General features: G+C 34.2%; 1 protein-coding gene across 3 annotated transcripts; it reads left to right on the forward strand.

Annotated features, from left to right (window-relative positions):
- Positions 1–6990: 6990 nt before the first annotated feature.
- LOC127797860 (cell division control protein 6 homolog B) lies at positions 6991–15733 on the forward strand. Of its 3 annotated transcripts, none has more exons than XM_052331036.1 (18): positions 6991–7287; positions 7392–7494; positions 7580–7800; positions 8490–8564; positions 8646–8755; positions 8970–9076; positions 9196–9255; positions 9584–9657; positions 10177–10227; positions 10406–10455; positions 11238–11367; positions 12650–12739; positions 13834–13905; positions 14658–14720; positions 14819–14914; positions 15074–15163; positions 15278–15389; positions 15465–15733. In XM_052331036.1, exons 1-17 carry the CDS (start codon positions 7078–7080, stop codon positions 15308–15310), a joined length of 1635 nt encoding a protein of 544 aa, XP_052186996.1. In that variant the 5' UTR covers positions 6991–7077; the 3' UTR covers positions 15311–15389; positions 15465–15733. The 3 variants fall into 3 exon arrangements, with proteins under 3 accessions (XP_052186996.1, XP_052186986.1, XP_052187004.1); XM_052331026.1 differs by having other exon boundaries at positions 6993–7287; positions 11235–11367; positions 15465–15732; XM_052331044.1 differs by lacking the exon at positions 13834–13905 and having other exon boundaries at positions 6995–7287; positions 11235–11367; positions 15465–15730.
- Positions 15734–18150: the final 2417 nt, after the last annotated feature.

Raw genomic sequence — 18150 nt, forward strand, 5'->3', positions numbered from 1 at the left:
ATCACATCACCTACAGTATATATAAACATTTTATTTGGCGTCTCTTTCCATTTGCACGTACTGTTGCAACCGGGATTCCTCGGTTTCCCGTGAATTTTTTTTTTTTCCCTCTCTTTTATATTATTTTTGCCCCGAGTCAGCTGGTAAATGCAGAGGTCGGTTCCGAGAAGGTGGGTCAGGACTCGCCAGATCCGAGTCCGACGGGGCTCACTTTGCGGACCAGCTGGATCTCATGGCGCTCCTCGAACGCCACGTGTTTTCACGACCATTAATTGGGTTTGTGTAGAACCGTGATCCACCGACCCGTTTCTCCCATCGGCGACACGTGTCCGTGAACGGGTCAAGTTGTGGATCTCAAAGGGTATATGAGTAATTTTAATTCATTTTATTTCATTTATATTAAATTTTGCAAAAAAAAAAAAGAAAAAAAAAAAAAGGAGGTGACGGGCTCCTGCTGTCCCTTTCCACGAAAGGTACCCCCTTTTGCAGTCCTCGGAAGTCCCTTTCAATTGAATGTGCAAATTGCAGGGCCGGCGAAATGTCAATTATGCCCTTGGCCCAATCGGATTCATCCCCGTTGGGAAACTATTGGATTAGATATTCATTGTTTCGGCTATATAAATATTAGAAACTAATGCTTAACTGCTAAAAATTATTAATTATAGGTCTTATATAGAATTTAAAAAAAAAAAAGGGTGGCTGAAGGGCGGTGGTTTACGTAACTTGCCATGTAAATATGACGTGATAGTTTAATTTGGTTGAGAATGCTATTGCTAGGGCTCCATTGTGATTGACTCGCAGCTTGCTTGGCGACCGCTAAAAATGTGAAGGTGTGGGGGCTATTTCTTTTTTTATTTAACAATATCTTCGCTACTTGTTAATAATCATCCATGTGTTCTTTTTCAACCTTGTAATTGATTCTTTTAGCACTTGCCTGATATTGCTTTTTCGCGAGAAGCCCAATTCGACACGATATGAGCAGAGAGACCGAAGTACAATACAAAATACAAGGCCAAATATCCATCCACTAGCTGGCGGTAAGGAACCGACGGTCCAGAATGAGAGAGCAGACCAACTTGAATGAATGCATGCGCCACCCTCCCTCCCTCCCTCCCACTCCATCAACTGAAATGGGCAGCCATGGATGCTGACAGCTCACTCATCAATTGAGTTACTCCACGCCTCTCCATTCCAATTGGCCACACGCCCTCCCCGTTCCCCTCTATACATCTTTTCTTTTCAGTCCCTTATACGTTCTTATTTTTACATAATAATAATAATAATATATTTTGTAACTTAAATAATTCTCCCAAGCTATCAAATCAAATCAAATATGTTGATGATGAAATCGATGCCTTGACCACTAAGAATTAGGTTGGATCGAGTGCAAGTGCATTTGGACGGAACGATTATCGTTAATTTTCTTTCTTTACTTTTGTGATTGTTTCATTGATAAGTAAACATTTGTGAATACATTTTGTCAATATACAGGACACGTGAGGTGAGGTGAGGTGAGATGAGATGAGATGAGATGAGATATTATATCAAATGGGATATATATATATATATATATCACTTTGAAAAGTTCCAAATGAAAGGCGACCGTACATTTTTATAAATTAGAATAATAATCTTCAATTTTTTTAAAAATCATTTTTGTTTTTAGAAAAATCATATTAAGCCACCACACATTTTTGTCAATCACATAATATTAAATTACATAGAGATAGTGATTATTAAGAATGACATAAAAAGTATTTATAATTGAATTATGCGAGCCATCATTTTAAAGCATTATAAGTAATTATTGTTAAAATGAAATGATAAATTTTACTTTAAAAAGAAAGCTTCATACTAAATTTGAAGAAAATTTTAAGAATAATAATAATAATTAAAATAAAAATTGGTATTATAGTAATAAATTATAAAATTAATATAATTGGGGCGAATATTCTGGTGGGCTCTTAATTAATTGTACGAGAGAGAGAGAGAGGTGAGGCGGCTGTAGTTTGGAGCGAAAGGGAACAACACAATGTGGTCACGTGACAGCCATGCACGGATTTCCCCTGTTGTTGTTATAATGAGAAAAGAAAGCATATCATAATTGACCGTGGAACCAAATTGGTCAATAATATTGTTTTATTGTGGTTCCTCACGTCATGAAGGTCACGGTTAAGGGCCAGGATGGGGGGAAGCCCTGGGTTCTGATTGGCCGCGGCTAATCAAATTGCGCAGTGAGGTTCGATGCGACGGTGGCAGACAAATGCTTCCTAAAGAAAATTTAATTTTACTTAAATCATTAAAATTATTTTTAAGTGATTTAATTTCGTTTTTAAGTTTAACAAATTTTCTAATTAATTATTTGCTCGAATTTTAAATAAAATTATGTTTTCAATACTTTGATTTTTTTTATTTAGTTATCAATTATATTTAATTATTTGTCTAATAAATAATAATTTTTATTTTTTAATTTAATAACTTAGAATAAAACTTTTGAAACAATCAACCATGCAAATTAAGTAAATTTGATGGGTTGCTTTAATTGGCAATTCTCAAGTTTTTGGTAGGTTTTCTCTTTTTCTGTTAGTTGTTATAGATAAATCACAACTCTTTGAGATTAATAACTTTGAAACAATATTGTAATTATTTTTTTTAAATGTCAAAAATACCTTTTTATTCTTTTTTTATAATTACAAATTTAATAAAAATTTCAAAATAGCTACAACCAAAATGATTTCCTTTCCTCCATTTTCATTAACAACGACGATAACAATAACAATATCAATATCAAAATAAGATTTGTCCTTATAATGATAGTAACGATTATATCTAGACGAAGGTAACAATCTATTCTATGTGATGGCTTAACTTTTTCTCAAGCTCGCATCTTTGAAGACTATGAGTCTCCATTTAGCGACATAAATTTCTCCACAACTATCGTTATTCCAATAAACTCTTCTCTCTCTATCACATTCTCTCAAATAATAGAAAACACTTGCAACTATTAGAGTTTGATTTTAGATTTTTAGATCTTGAATGCGTGACTAAAAGATATTAAGAGGGAGAAAGAAAAATAAAATCAGAAAGATGGAGTGTCATACAATATATGTTTGTCATCAATAAAATCCTGTCAAAATGAAATGGAGAGAGAGAAGAGGGATGAGAGTTTAAAATCGAAGTTAAAATAATCTATTTACAAAACAAGTTAACTCTTGAAAAAGTGCGTGACATTTTTAATATGTAGGAGTGTTTCTTTTTAATAATTATTAGTTATTTTTTATAATTAAAATTGCCTATAATTTGAATAATTCCAAATATATATTAATTTAATTATAGTTTAAAAATATATAAATTATCAATAATAACTTAATTTTAAAAAATACATTTTAAATTGAAACGGGAAATCACTGTAGACTTATTTAGAGAGAGAGAGAGAGAGAAGAAAAACGCGCCGTAGACTCCTAATTGGCGTTGCATTGGTAGTCGGAGATGTGTGTGCATGAACAATTGGCCAGCTTGCTGTATCTTGCCGTTAATACCATTTTGAGATGTTACTGCCCCGCAATTGGAAAGTGCCCCCAATCAAATTCCTCCAGGCTCCAGTTAAGTTAAAACACAGGCACAGCTAGCTAGCTAGCTAGCTTTTCAAGCCCACTCAGAAGCATCCACGAATCTGTAAGCCTTGTCAGTCCCACAATTTGCGATAATATAAATTATTTATTTCACTCCACTAGGTGATCGATTCTATTATGCAAATTCACGCACTTGAATGTCAGAGAGTTCGCGGGTCGCCTTCCGAAGTGAAACCACAGGACAGAAGCATAGCTGATAGCTCCTTAGAACATCCAAGGGCCAGCAGGCTCAAAAGCCTTCAATAATGAGGCCACAAGCAAGCAGCATCGTTTCTTTCTTTTTCTTCTTCTTCTTCTTCTTCTTTTTTTTATTTGGTTTTTTGGGGATTTTAAAGTTGAGAGAAATTAAGAATATATGAGAGGCCAAACATATGTGCTAAACAAGGACGGGACAAAACAAAGACTCTCTCTCCGGTTGGTGAATGAAGCTTTATTAATTATTATAAGATGATCAAACTGTATTTAATTAGCTTATAAAATGATATCTATATACACAGGACAAGATCTTATTATAATTATGTCTCTGTGACTTAATAAATGATAATAATTAAAATCTTTTTTACGTATTTAATTATGGAATTTTCTTTAAAGCTAACGTTTCTTGGTTCCACATTCAAAGCTAGCAATTAATAAAGAACATGCATGGCTTGGCCACGCACGCACGCACGGTGTCCCCAAAAATACCTACAAAATGAGAAATGAGTATTTTCAATTATATAATAAAGTGAGATAGTTCCACTGCTCTTTAACTTATTCTCCTTTTGGTTTGATACTTCAGTCCTATTCTCAAAATACTCAGTAGTTCATACCATGCATGTATTTGTAAATCAAAATAAATAAATAAGGACTTATTTTTAGAAGAGTACTGATACTTGTCAATTACAAGTTATTGTTGATTTTTAAACAAATTTTAAATGACGCAGCTGTTTGTAGAACCGAATCCAACAATATTTGCTTATATAATATATATAGATTGTATTATTCTTTCTTCGGTGAGTATAAATATATTATTGAGTCTTATAAGGAAAAATTTTATTCGAAAGATCATAGCCCATAATTTTCGCTGTCCCTAGCAAGAAAATTCGTTCTGGGACCAATAGAGTGCCAGTGGACGACAGCCATTGGCCCATGAAAAGTTGCAATACTTCAACGTGACCAGTGAGCTTCAGAACTTTCCAGAACATGCATGTTCTGGATGGCGAGGTCCGTATCCATCCAATTTAATGTAAAGACTTACAATTACGGAGATATAATCCTTAATAATCACACATCATATGCGAGTTAATGTAAGAATACTGAGTTTTAATAAATATGTCACTCATAGGAGCTTGGCTTGGCTTGGCTTGCCTTCAAGTCCCTCTCACCGCAAGCTCAGACGGGTGGAGGGCCCATAATTCACCCTTTTGGTCTATTTAACATATCTCATTTTAATTGATCTTATCTTATCTTGATCATTGTCTCCAAATAAATCACCTATATAAAAGCACAATATCTAACAAATGAGATACGTCATTTATTATACTCTTATTATATTATTATTGTGTTAGTTTTAAGTATAATAATTGATACATGTCAAAAAAATTATTAAGAGATGGAGATCTCGCTCTCTTCTTTTTTATAAATAGACCTAACTTATTAAGATATATAATTGAGCTAGAAAGACTGTTAGAATAATCTCATATTTGAAAAGTATATAAAAGAAACATGAGTAAACATAAAAAAAAAAAAGAGGTAATTATCAGCCATTCCACCCTCATCATTCATCTTTGTTAGATGTTTAACCAATCTGATAACATAACATTTTGTATAGAATTTTCTTTTATATATTGTTCCAATCTGTGGAATAGTAAGGTTTTGTTCTCTTTTGCTATTTTTACATCGTTTTTAATTTTTTTAAACAGTAAAAACATATTTATTTTTATATTCTTAAAATAATATATATATATAAAACTCAAAATAATAAAAAATCATTTTACCTATTTTCATCACAAAGACATTCAAAATTTTCAAAACATGAAAAACGTTATAAATAAAAAGAACTCGTTTTCAGTAATTTTAAAATAAACACTTAAAATATAAAATTAAAAATTAAAAACGAAAAAATAGCCCCCTCTCAACATTTTGACCAAAAGTTCAATGGAAATTTCACTTCCTTTAATCTAGAATTCTTGATCCTCTGATTGGAACCAAACACGAAGACTATTCCATTGTAATTGATATTATCCTAATCGAAGCGATATTTGAAGGGAGGGCGGTGTTGTTGTTCGTTCGGGCTCGAATGTCGGCATTAGCGGACACAGGGATCCGTCGGAACACAACGCCACATGTGCTCCTAAACCAGACAGCTACGTCCAGACGCCGACGCCACGCCAATCTTCTCTCGCTTCCTCTCCCCCGCAGCACGAAACATTTGACAATTGATAGTTTTATTTTTAAAAAATTATAAATATCTACCAAACATGGAAGCGGTCACTTTCATGGGCCAAAGGCGATGGAGATTGGGAGGGTGATTCCACTGTCCACAGCCCAAGTTTCAAACGGCTTGGGCCATCTGTGTCCATACAAATTACTTACTGGTCAGATCAATTGCTCGATTTTCCAGAGCCCAATAGTCTACGTCCACTCAAAATTTAGAAAGCTATGCATCAGAATTGACAACCCAACTCCTATTCTCATTTCACCAGAAAATATTCCATATAATCATAATATTATTATTGTGTTATCGTATTAATATACAGGGCTGATAGTGTTGTCTGACGTGAGCCCCAAGCGGGGCGGGGCGGGGCGGGGGGGGGTTGTTGCACGGGGTGGAGTGACGCAAGGGGTTGGGGTGGTGGGGCGACGCAGGCAGCCGAGGGAGTGTGGGGCCTGTATCGTGCAACATATTAATTTTAATTAATATAATTTATAGTTTAATAATATATTGTCACGTTTTTACCAATTATTTGGGTATTCAGAAATTACATAAATAATAACATGTCATTGAATAATAATATCATATTTGATAATTTATATCATTATAATTACATTAATTATTTTGTTCCTCCAAGAGGAATTCTCTTTGATTTTCATGAGAAGAAGAACAGCAAATCCACTTGCTCTTTAGGTGTCACTTGTCAACGTTCTCGGTCAAATTCTCATGTGATCCTCACACATAACAGCAGCCCAAGAAGGGCAATTTTGGAATTTTTCATTCGGGCTGCAGCTTGTTTGTGGGCCAACAACTGAAACGGTAGATTAGGGGTTCAATCCAATAATATCTAGTTGGCTTGGTAGGGGCCCATTCGTAGTTTTGAATACGCAGCCGCATCTGGCGGGAAAATCACTTGATGCGGTTGCATTTTCCCGCTAAAAACAACTCATATACGCTACACATGGCCATAGATCACAGCTGTATTCTCCCGAGCACCTGCACCGCTTTAACCTCGCCGTTATCTCGGACGGCATGCCGAGCATTCCCGCAAAAGGATCGCCTGTGATCCCCACCGCCGTCGGACGATCTGGCGGGATCCGCTCTACCGGTGACTTGACTACTCGGAAACGGAGCCCGGGATCCAATTCGACAGCAGAAGACGGCCCGATCACTTCAACTCCGCCTCCGAAGAGGAAATCTCCCCGCCTGTGTATCAATGGAAATCCCAGCGGCCCTGCAAATGTTTGCTCTCTTCTCTGGTTTCGTTATTCTTCTAGTGATTTCATTCTTTGTGTTTGTAGCACGTTTATGGTCATGGATTTCGCCTGATCCATGGGGTTGTGTAGGGCATTGAGAAAGAATCTGGGGACAAGCTTGCAAAACCTAGCGAATTGTTGGTGAAAAAGCTGCCCGATAATTTTGTTGCCAAGCCAAAATGGAATCCGAGGGGCAAGTTCAACTTGATTTGTTACATTTAATTCCGAATTGATCCGTCACAATTTGATTTTAACATGAGTGTATATATATATTATAGATATGGAGCATCTAAGTGCGGCGAAGGAGGCATTGCACGTGTCAAGCGTGCCTTCTATGGTCGTTTGCCGGGAAGACGAGCGGAGAAGGATTTTCGAGTTCTGCAAGCAATGCATAGAACAGGAGAAGGCTGGGAGTTTGTATGTATGTGGATGCCCAGGGACTGGAAAATCGCTGTCCATGGAAAGAGTAAACCAGTCTCTGCTTGATTGGGCAAAGGAGGTAAAGCTGGTTGAGCTTGATTGATCTTTCTAAATTTGGGATTTGTTCATTGACCGGGCCAGTCAAATAAAATAGGACAAAGTGCCACCATTGCATCATTCCACACGTGTATTTCCAGGAACCAAATGGTTTTGTTTTTCGCCACTATTGGGTTTCAGTTCTATTCGTGCATAAAAACTGCCTACAATTGTGTAAATTAGGGGCAGGGGAGTTCAAATGGTTAATATTACTGACATGTTTGTTTTTATTCCTCAACCAAATTCTCTCATATGGTCTGATAATATATTTGAAGAACTACGTGCCTGTCAATTGTAAATTAGAAATTCAAAAAACATTTTAATATTTTATGTCAATTGTTCTTTTATTTTCTTCCCATGGGTACTTACTAGTTGACGTAACCTCTATTTTATTCTCATGCATTATTTTACAGTTGAGAAAATCACCATCCCGTTTCAAGAACTAGATTTGTATTTCTTCAGCCCTTTGTAGCACAAGGGCATTTCGATTGGGTAATTAGTAAGCATTGTAGTAGTAGGTTTGATGATCCATCTTTAATGACTTGTACCTGCAAGCAATGATTCAAATACTGGTAATTGGGAAGGAGCTAGGAAAATGTAAACACACTTGTACATTTCCTTTTATTGGCAATATGCTACTTTCTTGACTGTTATATTAATTATTGCTGTCAGGCAGGTATTCAGACACCAGATGTGTTAGCCATAAACTGCACTTCCCTAACGGACACTTCAGAGATTTTCAGTAAGGTAGTGAAACCAACCATGCTATTTCTTTTAATTTCTTAAAACCACAAATTGCCATTTGCTGAAGTTCTAAAGCTTTAGCAGATACTTCACGAAAGCCAACCACGAAGGAAGAGCAACAGTTCACCCTCACCTTTACAGTGTCTTCAGGGCTTGTACTCTCGAAAGCAACAACAAATTAACATGAAGATGACGTAAGAAGCATTCCACTCACCCACCTGCAGTCATGGGTTCCATTATGGCTAGAGGGGAAATTAGTCTCTTAAAGTTGCCAGTACACCTAATGTTGATTCAATATGAAAAGAGAAAGATATCTCTCAAGTTACAAGTTATATTATTACTGTTTTAAAAGATCCAGTGTTACCACAAAGCATGATTGCACTAAGCTTGAGCTCTCTTCATTTACAGGCTGGTTATTGCTGATGAGTTGGATTATTTAATTACCAAGGACAAGGCTGTACTTCACGATCTGTTTATGATTACAACTCTCCCCTTCTCTAAATGTATATTGATAGGTAGGTAAAGACGATAAGTAACATTTTAGCATGAATATTTTTGCCTAGTTTAGATTCCGGAGTAGTCACTGTTAGCTACCTCTTGCTAGGGAATTCTCATTCTGGCTTTGGTTTTACAGGAATAGCTAATGCTATTGACCTAGCTGATAGATTTCTTCCTAGACTGCAGTCATTAAACTGTAAGTTGATTACTTGGTTTAATCAGTTTACTTTACCCAGTATCATTTTGATGTTATCCAGTGATATAAATACTCATCTATGTTAGACACCTGCAAGTGTCGACATCTTCCTTTTAGTTTGGCATCTCACATTCTGTTTCTTGTTTCTTCATCCCTATTTAGTAACTAGGCAACACTTAACCCACCTGTAGTGCCTGGTGCTAGGTGTCTATTTCACCCAAATTTCATTCCCTGACAACTCATTCCATGAAAAGTGATCTAAAGGTATTGCTGCTATGTTGGTTGGTCACGATACTCACTATTTTGTTCTACACCTTTCTTGTGCTAGGCTTGCCTACTGTTGTAACTTTCCGGGCCTACTCCAAGGAACAGATCTTCATGATTATTCAGCAGAGGTTAATGGTAATTCTTGAGCTCTCCACCTTTTCCCTAAAATAAATAACTTTGCTTTTTGTTTGTTCATCAATGGCTTATTATTTCAGACTTGACTCCTTAAAGGTCAATTGCTGCAGTTTTCCTCTTTGAGAAAAAGCAAATTACTTTGGCTGTGGCAGTAATCACCATGTGAATGTCACATCTGAATGTATATAGGCACTGTAAATTTTGATTTGACATGTTTGATAAGGCTTGGGGTTATTGGAAATCATAACTTTTAGAAGATGCCAATAGCAGAGGTGTTTCAGATTCATGGTTCTGTATTTTATTTTTACCCAGATTCCAAAACTATTATTTTTACTTTTCATTGCTTTATGACAAAACATGAAAAATAAATTACATTATATAGACAGTAGAATTTTTAACAGTTACTTTAAAATAGTGGAAATAAAGAAATTAAGTTATTTACATCCTTAATTCTGTAAGAGAATACTTGCCTATTTATTTTTCATTGGCTCAAGAGCAAATTTTCCTTCCCTCTGGCAGGCACTGCCGTACATTGTCTTTCAACCTCAAGCCTTGGAACTCTGTGCCAGAGTGAGTCATCATTATTGATTTTCTGCTGTGATAAATCATGCTTTCTTCTCTTTATTTGACACTTTGGAAATACTTTTGATTGTAGACCCAAATCTGTAATATTAATACAATTAGTTATCATAACATCGAAGATGAATCCTCATGGGCAGAGCACTGATATTCTTTTGAAACATGACAGAAAGTGGCAGCTGCATCAGGAGATATGAGGAAAGCTCTGTTCATTTGCAGGTTTGTCCATATAGCGCAATAGTTATGACATTTAAGTCAAACCATTGTTAATTAAGATGGCGTCCAAATAGTTGAAGTGCACAGGAATTTTGGACTCAAATAATGACAAACGTTAAAATTACACCATGCAATGCAAGCCTTCACAAATTTTGTAGTAGATGTTTTGGCTAATTTTCATATCATATCTTCATATTAACTATTTTGCTATGTTTGGAATCCAAAATTGAAGTGAGGATAAAATCAAAGAATTGATCAATCTTTTTACTCAAATTACACTGGAATTGTTTTAAGTAGTACATGTATATATGCAAGTTATTGGCCTCCATATGGACATTGATTCTGAATAATGCTACAACTATGCATATACCCCTACCATCTACAGTGACAGTAACAGCAACAATCACAAATCTTAAATCTCACTAAATGGGATCGGACACCCATACAGTGTACCAACAGAAAAAGGAATTGCACCATATCTTAATACCCCATGTGGCATATCATAATGAATTTTGAACCTAGTAACATTGAGTTGGCCATGCTTCACTGGCATCTTAATTACAGGCGAAAATAAGAAAGTAAGCTTCCAACAGAAGTGTGAGAATCTTCTGAATTGCAGTGACCAGTATCCGTTGTCAATCACAGGGACAAGATATCAATAAAAGGAATATATTGCAAATCCTACCAATGTTTACCTGCCCTTGACAACAATGTATCAATCAAATTGATATATCACTTTCAACAGGGTTTACCGATAATTTACTTTCCCTTGTTTGTTTCAGAAGTGCAATTGAGATGCTAGAAGCAGAGCTGAGAGAATCTATGTCCAGTTTGGATTGGTCATCAGCAGAGATTGGGTACTCTACTGAACAGGGAACTGCTGCGCATGAACTAACGAAGCAGGAAATTGATATTGTAAGCACTTGTTTACTTGTTTTATGCCTAGCTGAGTTACATTCAACCATAGTCAGAAATTGTTTTAAGCAGTTCACATGTTTAATTTAGAATTGGGATACAATGCAAATGCAAGTTTTATTCATGCAAGGCAGTTAAGAGTCGGTTAAATGGAAGTTTTCTGCAGCAAGAGGATGATGAAATTCTAGATTTAACCTGTTATAATATTTTAAAAACGTATTACCCATCACATTTGATAATTTTTTGAACTTGTACCATTGACCAATATTCTTATTAATAGTCTATAATCAGTCATGAATATTTTTGCTTGAATAGAAACTTGCTCATGTCAGTTGTGAGAGCATCAAATTAATTATAAATCCAGATTGACTTTTTGGCCTGGAAAGTTTTCTATTCTGGCATTCTCTTCAAGTTGCTAATGATACTCTTTCCATAATCTACTCATCAGTTATTTCTCAATTATTTTATTGGCTTTGTAGAGGTCTGTTTATTTCCGTCTTTGGAATTTAAGTAATTCTAGATTGAGTAAATTTTACAAACTACTTGTATTGGTCGCTTTTGTGTTTTTTCCTTCTAATAACAGGTTAATTTTTTTTAATTTTTAAAATGCCCTCTTTCTCTATTTTTTTAATTTTAAAATAAAAAAAATAAAAATTTACACGGAGGTCTCCGACGAAACCCACCGGCAAACCAACCAGTGGGTTTCATAGTTGGAACACCAAAGTGGGTTTTGATGAATCCATTGTGTTGGGTTCGAGATGAGAGAGGAGGAAAGATTTGTCTTTCTGATCACTATTTCGAGAATTGCCGTTTTGCAAACTGCCGCTGTCATCCGTTACTCAACCCTCATCTCTCTATTGTCCTCTGTGACTCAGTTCTCGTCTCGCCGTTATCCCCTCTTTTGTAACCTCGCCACTGGCATAAAGTTTTCGTTTGGGTTTTCGATCAGAACCAGATGGAATGGAATTCCATTGATTATTCCATACCATCTGGTTCTGATCGAAAACCCAGATAGTTTTCAATCGGACTAATAGAGAACGAGAGGAGAAAGAAAGAGGAGCGAGAGCGAGGAATTAATTTAAATAAAAGGTAAATTAATCAATTTTTAGAGCGGGTTATTGTGTGTTATTTTTAAAAATATAAAGATAATTGATATAATTTAGAGTATATGAAATTTACCTTTCTAGAGACTAATACAATCTCATTATTTCCTTTTTGTTGCGTGTCTTCTGTACACTGAAGTCATCTTTGCTTATGCCTATCAGTTTTGGAAATTTTATAGGTGAGGGTTGACCATATGGCTGTTGCTTTATCAAAGACTTACAGGTCACAAGTAGTGGAAACCATACAATCTCTTCCGCAACATCAACAGGTAAGTTTATTTGAATAAATGACAATTAGCTATAAAATGAGGTAAATGGATTTATTTTGCATATTGTAACAAATTGCTACACAGATTGCTCTTGACTTTTTGTACACAGTTTCGTTTATTTTAGGTCTACAGTTTAGAAGTGACGTATTTATTTATTTAGTTTTTGGGTGAAGATCTTTAAACATAATTTGCTGTGTTGTTAATAATGGCTAAAAGAATGTAATGGCTAAATTACCGTCCTCCTCTGGATGCAAAGCATTCAAGTCTCACTTGTCAGTGGCAGGTTGAGTCCTTATGTTCAAAGCAATTTCTCTTACTGCACATCCCAGCAAATGGATAAATTGAAACTGCAACTGGAACTTTCTAAATGGAGGAATTGGTAATTGCTAAAGGATCCATTTAGTTTCGTTTCATAGATAAGGTTCATGCTAAAACTAAAATTGACATACTTAAAATTTAACAGATAATGAGTACTTTTTTTATATTTTTATTTTTTAGCAATTAATATTTTTTAATATTCTTTTCAAAGGTAAGGTTATTGCCTAATCTTAAATTCCTTAGGCATTGTTCACCCAGAAAAAAAATTAAATTGTGTTTCGACAGTGTCATTTACTCATTTCATTTGTCATTTAGAATTTGAAATTTGAAATTTATTATTTGAATGTATTATTGGAAATGTTTGAATTCAAGTCCAAATCTACTTTAAATTTGGACTTAATATATAGAAAATTTTGGAATGATGGAAAACTCTCAATCCAAACGTAATCTTATAAAATTTTAAGCTTAACTAGAATTTTTTTTAAGTAAATTATTTTTGTTGGTGTTGGAAAATAATTTTAAGTAGTTTTAATTAATGAGTTGGAAAACTATTAATTTGGCCACCCAAAAAGCATACTTTAGCTATAAAAATCATATGTTAAGAACTTCAAAGGCATTTATCAATTAATAAGACATTCCCAAAGATACTTATAAATTAAGAATTTCAAAAGATTTTTCTTCATGTATTAAAACATTTATAATTAAAATATCTAAAAACTACTATTAAAATATTGGACATCTAGATCTGAAGTTGAGAAGTATTTGCTTTCCATCAGATGGCTCAAAACCTTGAGGGATACACAGTGGGGTGCAAGGACTATCTTCATGGATTGTCATTGGGCCTCTTAGTAAGAGATTTGCTATTTGTTACAATTCTAGTTTTCTCTAGCTACTTAGGTTACTGTTTTGGTTTTTTAATAATGTGTTTTTATAATATTTTAGAGATTTTGGTAGGTTAATTTAAAACTGGGATCTAAATCTGATATAAATCTTTTTTTTTTCTCAAAAATATATATTTTTATGCTGAGTACACAAAATTAATCAACGGTACCTGAAAATATAAATATGTTTATACCTATTAAATACTTGAATCTCGTGCCAAACTCACAGCCCATTGGGTTATCCTACAGCCCAGCTCTATAACATTATATATTTTGTTGAAGGCCTAAAAGTATGATCAGGCCATTGAGGGTATTTCTACCGTGGTGTCTCATTTGTAATTTTCTTCACTGTTAATAGAACAATTTATTTCCCTAAGTTGAACTAAATTGCATAACTATTATATCTTCTAATTTTTGTCTAAGTTATATACTAGTCTTGGTTTTATCTTTAGAGTGGGCATTTATTTTTACCCCGGAACCCCTGATATCACGTGAAAAAGCCTAATAACTAGTGGCCTCTTTCAATTGAATGTGCAGCCATCCACTTAAATGAGCCCTAATTGTCTGTCCTTGAGACTCTTAACTTCTTCTTCCGCTTTATTTCCAAATTGTTCTACCATGTGGTTGATCCCATTGGTTCTGATGTTTTTCTTTGCTTGTTCTTCTGATGTTGCCGGTATTATTTTATGCGATGATTTTGAATTTTATCTGTATTGCAGATTATACTTTGTTCTGCAGTGAAGCTTTTCCGCAAGGGAAAGAAGGATACGACTTTGGGCGAGGTATACAATCGACCAGTATGCAGTATGGAAGACTTTATGCCGTAATAACGTGATTGATTTGTAATCTCTCTAATATAGTGATTTGTATGTGGCTGCAGCTCGGCAGATCTTACTTAGATCTCTGCAAATCAACGTTGATCCCACCAGTGGGGACTCTGGAACTTTCAAGCATGTGCAGGGTATTAGGTGACCAGGTTAGGTTAACATATTATATGTTATAATGATTAAATGTGTTTCCTACATGTGTGGAATTAGCTTAGTTGAAAATGAGATGCTGTAGCTGTTCTGGTACCCCTCTTATAGGTAAAAATGAGATGGGTAAGCTAAAGAGATACATTTAACTGCAAGTGCAGGGTCTTCTCAAACTTGGTCAATCTCGAGAAGATAAACTAAGAAGAGTGACGCTAAACGTAGATGAAGCAGATATTGCGTTTGCATTGCAGGTAAATTGAAAAGCTTTGCATCAGTCTTGTTTTGAAATCTGCTGAAATGGTCACGACAATTCTCAATTTTGGCTTTGCTAAATTATTTTCATGAATATAATAATTAATTTGCAGGGAATCCGCGTCTTTCGAAATTGCCTAAAATAAATAATATCACTCTGATAAGAAAGATGCTGCTAGGCAATGGCTTATTATTCTTGTCTGTTGTGTTCCAGTTAATGCACAGGTAAGGTATTACGTAGGATTTATTAATTACCTTTTTATTGAGATCCCTTCTTCATCTATCCTGGGATAATTGCAGACTGCAGACTTGGAGGCATGATGAATATGCTGGTTGCGCGCGAGAAGAGAACTAGAAGGAGCTCTGCTGTTGCGGTCTTTTAGGATCATGTTTGTTAATATTATTTAGAACAAAATATATAATAAGCATAACTGAAAAGATTTGTAGGGATATAATATATATATATGCCGTGGCACAAATGCAATTCATTTATTCCTAAAACTTTCTTCTTTTTGAAAATTCTATTAATTTGTTTCAGGTTGGATTCGGCATCTTCCATGCACGATATGCCAGCAGGTTAATGGTTAATGTTGTCTGGAACATTTTAATGAGTCAATGGCGTATATTTTATTTTATTTTTTTCAAATAGCATAACCAACATTGGGAGGCTACTATTATTAAGAGGCCTTATTAAACCTTAAACTTCTAACATTTAAGAGTGCATTTGATTGGAGGTTGAAAAGTGGGGTGTAATTCTAATTCTATGGAATTTCAATTCTCACCCATCCCTAGGAATTTCAATTTCTTGATTTTAAGGAAAAAAAAAAAATTGAACTAAAATGGAATTCGAATTTTATGAAAAATAAAATTTGTTTGATAAAAATTTTTAGAATTTGGATGAAAAATGAATTTCATCCTCATTTTTCAATCCTATCAAATGCATCCTAAGAGATTACTAGTATGGAATTAGGTTGTCATAAAAATTTTTCTTTTATTTTTTGACATTTCTGTCATTCAAGTTTCACTCAAGTTTTTTTTAAAACATTTTCTTATCTTGACTGACTTGTGCTTAAGATTACTTATAATATATTATGAGTTTTTATTTAAAAGTAAAATAAATTGCATTTAAACTTAAGTTATTTATACAAAGATCACTTATAATTTAAAAATAACTATAGAGAGATTATTGTGGTTTTATTTATTTATTGTAGCATAGACACTATTTATTACAAATATTGTAGTTTTATTATTTTAGTTAGTATAATTTACATATGAGTGGAATTAAAGTGAAGTTTATAAAAAAATTATGTGCCATAAAGATTAGAATAGGGTGACGCAAAAGAGAGGATTAAACCCATCACTACCTCACTCTACCTCATAGCCAGCCATCTCTAATGGTGTTTTTATATTGGTGCACTGAAAAATTCTGAGCAGTTGGGGCATTGGTATTTCCACCCCCTTTCATTTGAAGTCTACTATATTAGGAGTAATGATATTTGGTCACCGCACACCCACCATCAAAGCCATCTACAATATATCGTAATATATTAATACTAAAATATTGTGATGAAAATAATAGTCCAAAAGTAGAGGGTTTTAACTTTCTTTCCCTCTCTTTCTCACTTTTTCCTACGTCGACCAACCCTCCCCCCCCTCTCTCTCTCATTTTCTTGTGCACACGCTTCCCTTCTTCCTCTTTTGATTGTCAAACTCATTATTTTTTACTTGTGCGACTAAGCAGTCGAAGTTTTTTTGTGTCGTCTCGATAGTGAGATAGGTCAAATAGTATTACTCTTATATTATTGTATTCATTCAGGTTATACTTTTTAACTCTTTTCTTGATTTTATATTATATATTGTATGCCCATTTTATTCATTATTGTACTTCTCTTTTATTAAATTGGGTCTTTATTTTGGCAATATCTTAAATTTAAATATTAAAAATATTGTGGAAGGGCCTGTGCATTGCTTTGCTGGTCTTCTTTTCAATGGCTGGCAAGGCAAGGGATAATGATTTGATCTCTCCTTCCCATAAGTCAGAACATCTCCAACATGAACAAAAATTGCTCGTAAAGTCAAAATTTAAAGAGTCATTTTCAAAAAAATCCATTCAAACGCTGCTTTTTATATGTCTTGTCACTAGTCGAATATTTGTTGAATTTCAAATTGCCCAACAAAGTTTGAGAGTGAAAATTTCTCAATTATTTCTCTCGCTCGCCCAATAGCTATCGACGACCACCAGATTCGGTGGCGGCCAAACATGGGATAAACTGAATCGATTAGAGAAGAACTAGCAACAACAGTGGTGACGATAACGAGGACGAGCAGAACCAGTAGCAACAATGACGATGTGGGTTTCTTCATGATCGATGATTGTTTCGTGGGTTTTCTCGTGGATTTCATTTGAATTTTGGATTGAAATTTCTAGAATTTAGAGACCGAATTTTTAGAAAGTAAGTTTGTGGGATTTTGATATTTTTTTTATTTATTAATATATTAGATGATTGATATTATGTATTTGGTTATTAATTTATATATTTGATTATTAATTTTGTATATATTTATATTTAATTATTTTTGTTTATGTATGTATTTGATTATTTTGTATATTTAGTTATTAATTTGTATATTTAATTATTAATTTTGTGTATGTGTAAAATTTATAGATAAGGTAAAATAAATATAATTAAAGTTTATTAAAATAAATAAATAAATAAGAAAGTGAAATAAAAAATATGGTTAGAACATATACAGTTTTTGAGATAAAATAAAAATAAAATATTTATATTATAATAAATAGCGAAATAAAGAGATTGGTTAGAGATTCTATCACGTTGGCTCATATGACATTCATTACATGACATGTGAAAAATGTTTGGAAAGGTAAGGCTCACTGTCACATATCAAGTCTGTAATTTCTGACAAGGACTGCTCTCCTCTCCTCTTAGGGAAAAGCAAGCAAGCAAGCCCACCCACCACAAGTTAT

The sequence above is a fragment of the Diospyros lotus genome, chromosome 1 (assembly GCF_014633365.1).
Source record: "Diospyros lotus cultivar Yz01 chromosome 1, ASM1463336v1, whole genome shotgun sequence".
Taxonomy (NCBI): domain Eukaryota; kingdom Viridiplantae; phylum Streptophyta; class Magnoliopsida; order Ericales; family Ebenaceae; genus Diospyros; species Diospyros lotus.

Coding starts and splice junctions, on each gene's coding strand:
- LOC127797860 (XM_052331026.1), top strand. CDS start 7,078: ATGCCGAGCATTCCCGCAAAAGGATCGCCTGTGATCCCCACCGCCGTC. Junction 9,256..9,583: donor TAGACTGCAGTCATTAAACT/GTAAGTTGATTA, acceptor TTCTTGTGCTAG/GCTTGCCTACTGTTGTAACT. Junction 13,906..14,657: donor GATTGTCATTGGGCCTCTTA/GTAAGAGATTTG, acceptor TCTGTATTGCAG/ATTATACTTTGTTCTGCAGT.